This window comes from Vigna radiata, chromosome 8 (assembly GCF_000741045.1).
Source record: "Vigna radiata var. radiata cultivar VC1973A chromosome 8, Vradiata_ver6, whole genome shotgun sequence".
Lineage (NCBI taxonomy): Eukaryota > Viridiplantae > Streptophyta > Magnoliopsida > Fabales > Fabaceae > Vigna > Vigna radiata.
The window spans coordinates 19,985,641-19,998,680 of NC_028358.1; the positions used below are offsets into that span (position 1 = coordinate 19,985,641).

A 13,040-nucleotide genomic window follows, 5' to 3' on the forward strand; every position below is an offset into this window, starting at 1 on the left:
GTTGTCCTGTATTTGACACAACTTGGAGGAAAAAGTCAGTGTACAATGTATGTCCCTGGTTAAACTTTGGACATATATTAGGTTGAAAGAAAATCCAGGTATGTATAAAACATTGAAGATAATAAAATCCCTAGAAAATTGAATTGTTCCAGCATAATAGGTAGTGACAATGTCATTATTTAGCAGTATAACTGATATAGGTTTAATTTTGTGAAAAGTTGCAAAGTTGTTTTTGTCATGGGTCACATGATCAGTGGCCCTTGTGTCCACAATCCAGGAAAACATACCTTGCTTACCCTCTATGGTGTTTCTTTGAATTGGACTGATGTTGTGAGAAGGATTGGTAGCCTTTTCTATCATTTATAATATCTTCTGCATTTGTTCTGAAGTAAAAGTATTAGGAGCAGAATTAGTGCTGATCTGGGCAGATTTAGGATGTGATTCTGCAGAGGCAGAATTGACAGAATTCCATTCATTTTGTCCTCCCTTTTCTTGGTTGCTGTTATCCCCTTTTTTATACCAAGGGGGATATCCATGCTTGGAATAACATTCATCCGCTATGTGGTTCATCTTATGGCAGTAGGAACATTGTTTTCCATAGTTTGAATTTCTTCTTCTTCCTCTTCCTTGACTGCGAGACCCATTTCCACGTTCATTAGGTTTCCAATTCTGATAATTTCTCCACTGATTCTGCTTGTCAGTAGTGTTGGCAAGGACCTTTATTTCAGTATTTTGGTTGTTGAATCCAGAATCATGTCTTTCTTGCCTTTCTTGTTGTATGATGAGGGAAAAGACACGATTAATATTAGGGAGGGGTTCCATTAGAAAAACTGTGTTCTCACACTATTGTAGGAATCATTCAAACCTTTCAAGAAGCAAACAACATGCTCCATTTCTCTGTATTTGTGAAAAATCTTCGATAAGTCATAGCTGCAAGGAATTTTACATGTGCAGCAAGGTATGGGTCTAAGAGACTCCAATTCTTCCCATAAGATTTTTAGATCAGTGAAAAATTGACTAACTGTTCTCTCTCCCTGTTTGATGGAGTGTATTTCTTGAAGCAAATCAGAAATCTTGAAGTAGTCCCCTTTAGAAAACCGTTCTTTAAGTTCTTCCCATAACTCTTTTGCATCCTCCACATATATAACACTTTCTCCAATTTGTGGTGAGAGAGTCTTGATGATCCAAGAAAGCACCATCAATTTGCATCTCTCCCAGGAATCAAAAAGAGGATCATCTCTCTGGGGTGTTTTGATCCCTCCATCAATGAATTTTAACTTGTTCTTGGAGAGTAAAGCTCTTCTCATGTTTCTACTCCAAGAAGCATAATTGGTCTCATTAAGGACCTGAGAAATGAGAGTGAGGTCAGGATTCTCTCCAAGGTGTAGATAGAATGGGCTGGAAGGGTTGTTGGTCTAGTCTGTGTATTCCATGATTCAAGAACAGCCAAGAAAGCATAAAAGAAGCCAAGAACAGAGCGCAGCAGAGGCAGAACAGGTACTAGACCTGCTTTGGTACCATATTAAAGTGATAGAAAGGACAAAATGAAGAGAGAGACTTGTGTGTGTGGTTGCAGCGAAGACTCTGGAGATGTCCAAGGCAGAGTCACGATCTTTGGAGAAGCAAAACCAAGGTGCTGTGAAAGAAGGAGAATGCAACCCAGGAAGAGAAAAGGTAAGAATTTTAAACACTGAATATTATTTCTATATTATACTAAAGAGAAAAGGGGGAAGAATCCTAAATATATAGGGTTCCTGAAACACAAAAGGAAGAAGGGGGATTTTTGGTAGAAAATCCCTAACGGGTAACAGCAAAACAAAACCTAACAATAAAAACTCCTATTAAGTAACAGTAATCATAAAACAGGAAACATTTAATACAAAGCAAGGAAAGGTGACCGACCCTCATACCAATTCAACCGAAACATTTTGGCGCCCACCGTGGGGCCAAGCGGCATCCCCATGAAACCACGAGGAACTAGACGCGCGCTTGCTCTCGATATCGCTACTTCGGATCAATACCAGGTTTTGCAACAAGAGCAAAAAATTTCATAATAATTTATAAAAATAAAATATTAAATATTTTGTTTAACTCATATTTTTGTGAGTAAAAATATCCTGCACAGGAAGATTTAGTCTTACGTTCAACCATGTCAGGTTCTAATGACTTTTCATTATAATTTATAAATTATAATTATAATATATTGATGTGTTAACTTTATTTTGTTTAACTCATATTTTTGTGAGTAAAAATATTATGGGTTCAGGTTCTATTCGCTTTTAATTATAAATTATAAAATATTAAAGCATTTACTTTATTTTGTTTAACGAATATTTTTGTGAGCAAAAATATCATGAACAAGAAGGTAGGTTCAGTCCTACAGTCAACCTTGTCAGGTTCTATTTGCTTTTAATTATAAATTATAAAATATTAAAGCTTTTACTTTATTTTGTTTAACACATGTTTTATTGAGCAAAAATATCATGCACAACAAGGTTCAGTTTTACGTTCAACCTTGTCAAGTTCTATTCGCTTTTAATTATAAATTATAAAATATTAAAGTGTTTACTTTATTTGGTTTAACACATACTTTTGTGAGCCAAAATATCATGCACAAGAAGGTTCAGTCCTACGTTCTATTCGCTTTTAATTATAAATTATAAATTATAAATATTATAACGCTTACTTTATTTTGTTTAACGCGTATTTTTGTGAGCAAAAATATTATGCACAGGAAGGTTCAGTCCTACGGTCAACTTTGTCAAGCTCTATTGGCTTTTAATTATAAATTATAAATTATAAAATATTAAATCGTTTACTTTATTTGGTTTAGAATTTATAATGAAAAGTTATTAGAACTTAACAAGGTTGAACGTAGGTATGAACCTTCCTAAACATGACATTTTTACTCACAAAAATATGTGTTAAGTAAAAGCTTCGATATTTTTTAATTTATAAATTATAATATATTGAAGCGTTTACTTCATTTTGTTTAACTCATATTTTGTGAGTAAAAATATCCTGTACAAGAAGGTTCAGTCCTACGTTCAAACTTGTCATGTTTCGATGACTTCTCATTATAATTTATAAATTATAATATATTAAAGTGTTTACTTTATTTTATTTAATTCATACTTTTGTGAGTGAAAATATCCTGCACAGGAAGGTTCACTCCTACGTTCAACTTTGTCAGGTTACACATTTTATTATAATTTATAAATTATAATATATTGAAACATTATGGTGTAAGACATAAGGTGGTTGCACCTTATCATCTACAGACAAATGGCCAAGCTGAAGTGTCTAACAGGGAGATAAAGAGGATCTTGGAGAAAACAGTTGCTTCATCAAGGAAGGATTGGTCACAGAAACTGGATGGTTCTTTTTGGGGATATAGGACGACTATGAAGACATCCATGGGTTTGTCACCTTTTCAGTTAGTGTATGGGAAAGCATGTCATATGCCAGTGGAGATGGAGCATAAAGCTTTGTGGGCTCTGAAATTTCTGAATTTTGATCCCTATGATACTCAGAGTAAATGCAGAAGGTATATGCTAGAGCTTGACGAGATGCGGTTGCATGCGTATGACTCCTTTAGGAGTTATAAAGAAAAGGTAAAATTCTATCATGACAGGAAGTTGATCAAGAGGGTTTTCAATAAAGTGGCAGTAGGTGTTATTGTTTAATTCACGGTTGAAGCTGTTTCCTAGAAAGTTGAATTCAAAATGGTCAGGGCCATTCGTAGTAAAGAACATGCGTCCTCATGGAGCAATTGAATTGGTGGACCTAACTGTTAGTGATCCACAGAGAAGTTGGGTGATGAATGGTAAACAACTCCAGAATTATTTGGGAGGAGAAGTTGAACGTCTTTCCTCAGTAATGAAGTTGGTGGATCCCTGAGCTTATTGGGTCAAGCTAGTGACGTTAAAGAAGCACTTGTTAGGAGGCAACCTAGTTTTCTAAACCTGTTTGGTATTATTGAACTTATTTGCTTCTGTGGTAGTATAGGTTTGATGTACTCAGTTTGAAACTATATCTGATGTGGTGGACTGATATTGATTTGCATGTGATAGGTATTGCTTGATGATGCTTTGATATTGATGATGTTGAGATTATACTATATGTTGATATATAGGTGGTTGTTCACAAGCTATGTGAACAGATGCATGATGTTATGATTGTGATTATGATGCTAAGCAAGATGTGTATTTAGAATATGTGGAATGTTGAATGAGCCTATAGGTGAGGTTTTGAGCTCCAGAGTATTTGTTGTGAGTGATTGTTATCTTCTTGAAAGCATGAATGATGTTGCCCAGGTTTTTGTGATTGAATGAATTGCATGCGTATGTCATATGATCAAGGCCATTTTTTATTAGCCCTTGCTTAGCCAATGCATGATTTTCACCCAAATGCAAAAGAGCACAATGTGTTCTACCCTTTTGAACCTTAAGTCGGATACAGAATATGAAAACCCTTTTGAAAATCTCTACCTTGAGTTAAGTTGAGAATCATTTGTGGTATTGATAAATGTTCAAGTTTGGGGTTGTTGGGAAAGTTGAAAAAGAAAGAAAAGCATTGAGCTAAGTGTTGAGGAAGCATGAGAAGAAAAGAAGATAAAATGCAAAGAAAGAAAAACTCAATGCAAAAAGGGGAAAGTTGGGAATGAGTGAGATTGGTTGTTTAAAGAGAGTTTGAACTTGAATGATAAATGTATGAATGACTCTCTTAACTCAAGGATTTTGTGATCCAGGAAAACCAATTTTTCTTCTTAGCCCAACCACGCTACAAGCCATGAAAAGTCCTTGTGATGACATGTGTGTGTGAGTATGTTTGATTGTGGTAAATGAAAGGCAATTTTGTTCTATGTGACATTTGGATAGTAGAGGGAAGGAGTGACCTCTAGAAACACTTGTGTGATTGAGTGAAGCATTTTATCTGGTGAGGAATGATTCCATGAATACATGATTACATTTGTGCTTAGTTAATTGACCATTTATGAGAATATCATCTATTGGATATTATGTGATTGTGTGAACACCATGATGAGTTGATTCAAATCAAGGCATGTATACATCTTGACTGAATTTTGTTTGATGAGCTAACTTGAGTGATTACTTGTCTTGAAAGAAAGAGTGTTGGAATGTGTTGAACCATTATTGATTGGTGGAAGACTGAGTTACATCTTGTTTGCTTGAGGACAAGCAAAGTTCTAAGTTTGGGGTTGTGTTAACGGTTAAAATACTGTTATTTTTATACTTAATTTTGATGCTAAAAACACCCTTTATGACTTAGAAACTAGCTTGAAATTATGTTTTTACTTCAGTTGAGAGAATAAGAGAGTTGAAGGTGGTATTGTTGGTTTTATGCTTGGTTTTCCTTGTTTTGGCAGAAATTAAGATGAATTGGATGAAAGAAGTTGAAGTAGCAAGGAATTGGACTCAGGAAAGGCAAAAAAATAGCACAAAAGAAGAATCGCAACCACCGCTCAACGCCATTTTCACCGCTAAGCGCCAAGCTTGTTGTTGAGTTCTTTGTCTAACGCTTAAGCGTCATCGCTAAGGGTTAATCCAAGTACCACAGTCACCGCTGAGCAACATTTCTAACGCTGAGCGCCAGAATCTGCTGTTGAGTTCACTGTTTCACGCCTGGGCACCACCGCTGAGTGTCATTGTGAGTGTCGGACCTACCGCTGAGTGCCATTTCCAGCACTGAGCATTGTCGACGTGGGGCTGGGCCCATTTCTGCTATTTTTTTATAATCTATATAAGGGTTTACACGACCTAGGGGGTCTATCTTTTGACAGAAAGAGGCGCAGAAACACTTTTTTCACTCCTTGGAGGCGGATTTTGGATGCGGAAGCTCCAATCTACAAATTTTAGGGTTCTATCTTTCATTCTTTAAATTATATTCATCTAGTTTCACCATGTCCATGGTGAACTAAACCTCCATTGTTGTTGGGGAAACGATGTAATCCTTTGAAACTCTCATGTATTGAATTGATTTTTAATCTGTATGCTTTATTCAATAATTGTTAGGGTTTTTACTCTACACTCTTTGCATGCTAACTCATTCAATTGCATGATCACTGATTCTGTCGATATGGACACATACGGGGAAATCTAGAACTGGGGATATTCTCCCGAAAGCAATATTACCTAGACATAGGAATAGGAGGATCGGTTGCCTTTAAGCTTTTGTGCGAATGTAATGCATAATTAGTTGCTAGGGATACAAGACATTATGAACTAGTAATTAAGAGTAGGCTTTCTTCACCGACACATCAGGTTTAAAGTAAATTAGAAAGTGACATTAACATTAATGAAGGAGTTGAATTCGTAAACACATGAGAATGGATATGATAAGTCGGAAACCCCAACAACATAGTCATTCCATATTTTATCAACCATTCACCTACGCATTATTTTGGTCAATTGATCAACATTTGCATTCATATTTACTTTTTGCATTATAAACACAATGATTTTCATTCTCAAGTCTTAAATAATCAACAAATCACACGACTGTTTAGGCCAATGAGTCTCTAGGGAAAACGATACTTGGTCTTACCATTTATATTACTTGATACGATTCGGTACACTTGTCGGAGTCTTAACAAGTGATAATGGTTTAAAACACCGTTATTTGTAATGTGATTTTGATACTAAAAGCACCCTTTTTCACTTAGAAACTTGTCTGGACTCATGCTTTTGCTTTAGTTTTGTGAATAAGAAATTTGAGGTTATACTTGATGATTTATCACTAAATTCCCTTGATTTTGTAGGTTATTGGAATGATTTGAAGGAAGAATTAAAGTACCAGACAGTTGCAGTGCTGAAAAGTCAAAGTTGAATGCAGAAAAGTTAACCAATCAACCAAAAAAGTCAACAGTCAACCAGAAAAGTCAACTAGTCAACCAGAATGCAGATCTAAAGTCAACTAGAGTGCAGTTTTTCACCGCCAAAAATCGACGTTGGCCACTCGGGCGGCCAAAATTGGCGCCCATTCGGCAGGGCTCGAAGCTTAGGCGTCCAATTGAAGGCTCGAGCCTTACATGAGGTCCGTCCACTGCCCAGGTGGCCTCCTAGGCCGTCCAAGCATCGAGTTTCGCATATCCGGCCTAGTTTTATGCTCTATTTTGATTCCTTTGGACCATGGCCTATTTCTACTCATTTCTAAAACTATTTAACGAACCCTGGGGCTTTAGGTTTTGTATCCCTGGCAGAGAAGTGCATAGCAATACACTCTTTTCCCAATCCTTAGGCTTTCATTATCATTCTTTCTTCCATTGTTCATAGAGTTCCTCCATGTCTCTGGAGAACTAATTTCTATTTGTTGTTGGAGAATGATGTAACCTTGTAAACTCTCATGTATTTGAATTAATTCTTAATTCCATATGTTTTTTCATTAATTGTTAGAGTAATTCATCTGTTTCTATGCTTGCTTATACAATAGCATGATTTATGAATTGCATGAGTATCGGGATGTTCCTTTCAATTCAGGTTCTTGTTGAATTACTCCTAAGGGTTATATTTCTCAAGGATGAGGGTATGAGTCTTGGTCGTCTTAATCTCTTGTTCTTCACATCTTTTTACCAGGAATGCTAGGAATTGTATGAACTAGTAATTAAGAACAGACTTATTCTCCAAGGGATCGGGGTAGGTAATTTAGTGAGAGACGTTGTCATTAATGCATAAAGAAGAATTCTTATATACATGAGAGGGAACTTGGTGAAATCTAACCCCAACAACATACCCATCTCATATAAATCAACCTTCGTTCATCTCTATGCTTCTTTGCCATTGATCAATTGCATTTTTATTTTATTTATTATTTTATCCCAAACCCAATTATCTCTTTTTATTTTTAAGTCTTAATTAATCTTGTTATCACACAATTGTTCAACGCTGAGAGTCCTTTGGGATACGATACTTGGTCTTACCATTTTATATTACTTGTGCGACTCGGTACACTTGCCGATTCAGTCCAATAACAAGTTTTTGGCATCGTTGTCGGGGACTCGTGGTTTAACTATTCTATTCGTGTGATTATTGATTAACTTTGAATTGAATTTTTTTTATTTTTGTTTTTGTTTTGTTCTAACAATTGCTTTCTAGAGTTTTGTTTTCTTGTGTATGCAGGATACAATTCGCACTAGAAGCAGGAAAAATTATAACCTCTCTTTACAAATCAGGAAACAGAAGACATGGCTGGTAATCGGAATATGCGTCCAGTGAGGTGTACTCTAGAGGACTATACAACAGTCACTAGTCCTCTGCATTTTAACAGTATTGTCAGGCCAAGGGTAAATGCTACCAATATGGAGATGAAGCATGCTCTTATTCACTTTGTGCAGAGCAATCAATTCAATGGATTAGCACATGAAAATCCGTATGAGCATCTGACCACATTTGACGAGATATGCAATACAGTGAAGATTCAGGATGTACATGATGAAGCTTTAGACTTAGCTTGTTTCCCTTCTCTTTGGGAGGCAATGTTAAGATGTGGCTAAATTATGTTCCTGAAAATAGTTTCATTATGTGGGAAGATGTGGTAGCAAAGTTCCTGAATAAGTATTTCCCTCAATCAAGGGTAAACAAAGGTAAACAAGAAATATCTTCTTTTCAATAGGGCATGGAAGAAACTCTAGGTCAAGCATGGGATAGATATAAGAGCTTGTTCAGGAATACACCCACACATGGCTTTGACAAAGCAGCGGTAGTTATTCTTTTCCTTGGAGGTCGTGGCTCTCATATGAAATTGATGTTAGATGCATCAGCTAGAGGTAATATCAAATGCAAGACTTTAGAGGAAGCCTATGAGCTGATTGACAGCATGGCTACCGGTGATAATGAGATGCAAAGTGAAACTGGAGATCTACTTCAACAGAAGGAAATCTTATAGTTACAATCTCAGGACGTCTTGCTTGAGCATCATAAGATTATCACTCAACAGTTGGAAGAAGTGATAAAGAAACTTTCTCTATTGCCACAAGAAATACAGAATGTTTCACTGGTTCAATGACAACAACAACCTACTCCACCTAAGAAGACCACGAAGCTTGAAGAAATTTTCCAACAATCCATGAAAATGAGCTTATCTTATGGCAAGAGCATGAAGGCTGTGTTCAAAAGAATGGAGATGCACATTAGGCAATTGGTCAACAAGATGAAGGAGTTTGAGAGAAATGTATGAGGGGATCAAAGGGAAGAGTGTAAGATCATTGTTACTAGAAATGACAAAGTGTTGGATGAGAGAAAAATCGAGAGAAAACAGAAAGAAAATATGAGTGAGGAAGAAGAGAGTGAGCGGAAAAAGAAAGGAGAGGATGAAGAAAAGGAGAAAAGAGAAAATGAGAGAATTGAGGGAGAAAAAAAAAAGAGGTAGATGAGAGAAAAAAAGAAAAAATTTTTGAAAAACCCCTTCCTTATCCAAAGACTTATTCATGGAAGGAGAAAGAAAAACAACTTTAGTGGTTCATGGAAATCTTTAAGAAACTAGAGATCACCATACCTTTTTCTGAAGCACTACAACAAATGCCTTCATATGCAAAGTTTTTTAAGGAGCTCCTCACTAAGAAAAGAAAGTACATTGAGAAGGAGACCATTGAAGTGCAAGGAAATTGCAGTGCAATCATACAAAAATTCTTACCTCCTAAATTTCAAGATCCAGGAAGTTTCACCATTCTGTGTACCATAGGAGATTTGGAAGTTGGAAGAGTCTTGATTGATTTGGAAGCTAGCATTAATCTAATGTCGCTTTCTATGTTCAAAATGATTGAAGGTTTGGAACTCAAACCTACTAGAATGACGGTTCAACTGGCGGACAGGTCTCTTAAATATCCTTATGGGGTGGTTGAAGATGTGTTGGTGAAAGTGGACAAATTTTTATTTTCAGTGGATTTTGTTATAATGGAGATGGAGGAGAATGGAGATGTGCCTCTCATTCTAGGGAGACCGTTCATGAAGACTGCTAGATTTTTAATTGATGTGGAGAATGGCAAGCTTAAAGTAAGAGTGCAAGACGAAGAAGTGAATTTTGATGTGTTTAAGGCCATGTCACACACTAAGGATGATAAAGCATGTTTCCAAGTTGACATAATTGATGACGTTTGTATGATGCAAGAGAAGAAAGTGCATGGTGCTTCTCCATTAGAAAAAATCTCATTGATGAATGTGAAGACTTGAATGAGGAGGAAGAGAAATTAATTGATGAGTGTTTGATGAGTCAATATTTTCTTGACTTCAGTTAGTTTATTGTGCTAGAATTAATCAGGGAATTGTGCTTAAATGTCTGGTATTTTCCCATTTTTGCTAATTGTGCTTAATTTGACCAGAAATTCTTATTTTAATTAATTTGAATTATTTGAGCTAAATTTTTGCATTATTAATTGCAGGGAAAATTTTGGAAATACAATTTGGGACATTTGGAAGAAACAAAAACGTCTGCAATAAAAAGCATGTACTGATTCGTCGTGCATTGTGAAGAACACGCTGTCGCGCTACTTCGATTTGCTAGCACAAGATGAAGCGGTGATGGATTTTTTAGAAAAGCTGAATGAATCACTTGGGCTAAAGAAAAATGTGTCACGACCCGTAAGCTTGCTATCACGGACTGTATTTTGTGCTTACAAAAAATAGTCCAGCAAAGGGGTTGCACATGGGCTGAAAGAAATAAAAAAGGAGTTGCTTAAGGAAGCATGCCACAGCCTAGCAAAGTTAAGAGGGATGCACGTGAAATGAGAGAGGACTGCACGCTGCTAGACTACACACTGTTGGACTGCACGCTGTTGGACGCCCCTGTTGCACTCCATGCAGACAAGCTTTCAATTTGGAATTTCAATTGGAAAAAAACAACAGGCAGCTCATGGCCCATGGGAAAGCTGTAGCGTCCAAGTGCTTGGAGTAAACAAAGGTTGCACGTCTTTGAAGCAACAACACATTGTAGCACAACCCATTGCAGCAAGCATCCAGCTGCAACACGCCACCTCCTTACTGTAATCCACATTCACGGTCCAGCATGCAAGCACCTAGCAACAAGACCTCACTCACGGCCCAAAGCAAGAGTTGGCTGCAACAGCCACACACAATTAAGGAGGTGCGTCCAGCAACTTCAAACGAGTAGCAACAACACTCCAACAGCTCACGTCCAGCCTCCAACACGGTCCACACAGTCTGGCTAGCAACTTAGGAGGCAGGAGCAGGTGTGTGCTTAGAGAAACCACAAACGGTGAACACGAAAAACAGCGTCCAACATCTTTCCGCAGCCCATGGCAGCAGATTGAAAAGGTGCACACAGCAAAGTCCAACAAGTGAATGAAGGACACGAGCTTCACGCTTCTAGTGAATTTGGAGAATCCAGCAAGGGGCGTCTAGATGGTTGCATCCAAGTAGGGTACGGTGTTGTCTCGCTAGAGCAGCCACCATATATGAAGGAGGGCTTTTACGTTTTCATGGCTTGAAGAATAGGAGGCGGTTGCAATGGAGCGCTACGGTTGAAGAGAGTGAAGCGTGAAGACAATGTGAAGAAGGGTGTGCACGACTTGTAATTGAGAGAAATGGACGATGATGTCCAGTAGCATTAGTTTTCATTTCTTGTAGAAGTGGTACTTGATTATTTAGAAGAGGTGCACGATGATGGTTTCTTAGAAACAGCTCACGGGTTCATTTAATTTGTGCACGCTTAGAAGCACTTTTTGTTTGATTTTTGTTGTTTCCTCATTTGCGTTTTCTTTATGTTCAACATTACGAAAGTTCGTTTTTGCTTTGAAGGTTAGATTGCAACTTGTTCGTCTATTTTATTTTCATTGTCACGCATTTTTTTGGCATTTGAAGTTTATTCATTCAGTTGAACGGTCCTGCCAAGCTGCAATGTTGCGTTCCATTTATTAGCTTAAGTGTTACTTTTGTTTATTCCTGCTGCTCGAATGCGTTTTTCTGCACAGTGTTTCAATGCGTTAGATATATTTGCTTCATATAAACCTTTCAGTTGTTACGCTCGGACATAGACCGTTCAAGAAATTTTAATTGGTTCAATGCAATTTGGCATTTTATTCTCAGCTGTTGTGCTCCAACCCCTGCAATTTACATTTTTATTATTATTTGCACGTGCATTTTATTATTAAATGTATTATATCATGTTAGCATCGGTTAGTTGACACTACTTCTATAATTTTTTTTATCTTTTATTCATTTATGTAATTGGCCGACGCTATATAACACCCAAACTAACATCTAATGGAAGAAGCATGTAAAGGTTAGTTTTCTGGACAACGTATCTAAAGGCTAGCCTTTGTTGGACAAACTCCTAAAGGCTAGCTTTGGGCTTCTTTCTATGGAAAACCTTTTCGACACGGCTGTTTCTCCCTCCACCTCTAACCATTTCATCTTGTACCTTCAATTTTTTCTTTTAAAAACTTTCAAAACTATCCTTTGCAATTCAAAAAATCGTACACTCTATCTTTTGTGTTTCAACGGATTTCAAAATTCGTTGAAGGATTTTTCCTCATTCGTTGAAGGGTTTTCTAAAGTTTCAACGAATTTCGAAATTCGTTGAAGAATTTTTTCTTCAATAAATTTTAAAATTTGTTGAAATTTTTTTTATCAGATTTCAAAATCCGTTGAAGAATTTTTAAAAGGCAATAGATTTCAAAATCTTTAAAACATTTGAAAATGCCTTTAACTGATTTCAAAATTCGTAAATTAAAAATATAATCTTTGAAGTTATTTTTGGAAATTGAAAGTACGGATGAAATATTTGGAAATATAGATAAACAGTCTTCCAAGACCAATGCAAAGTTTGTAGTGACGTCGTTTTTTGCCTTTAACGTTATTTTTGGTTGCCGTTATTTCTTGAAGATCTTGTAGTGTGTAGTTCATATTAATGTTATGATTCTAATAGAATATGAAAAAGTGTAAAATGAAAATGATGATTTTTTTCAAAATAAAATGTCTTTAAATGTTATATTTAAGTTGATAAATCGCAACATGTTATTGCTATAATATTGGAAATTAATAGCAAAACTCTATTGAACAATATGT

General features: G+C 36.5%; 1 protein-coding gene across 1 annotated transcript; it reads right to left on the bottom strand.

Annotated features, from left to right (window-relative positions):
- Positions 1–360: 360 nt before the first annotated feature.
- LOC106770339 lies at positions 361–1,307 on the bottom strand. Its single transcript, XM_014656154.1, has 2 exons — positions 1,023–1,307; positions 361–843 (listed from the first exon to the last, which is right to left on the bottom strand). Exons 1-2 carry the CDS (start codon positions 1,305–1,307, stop codon positions 361–363), a joined length of 768 nt encoding a protein of 255 aa, XP_014511640.1.
- Positions 1,308–13,040: the final 11,733 nt, after the last annotated feature.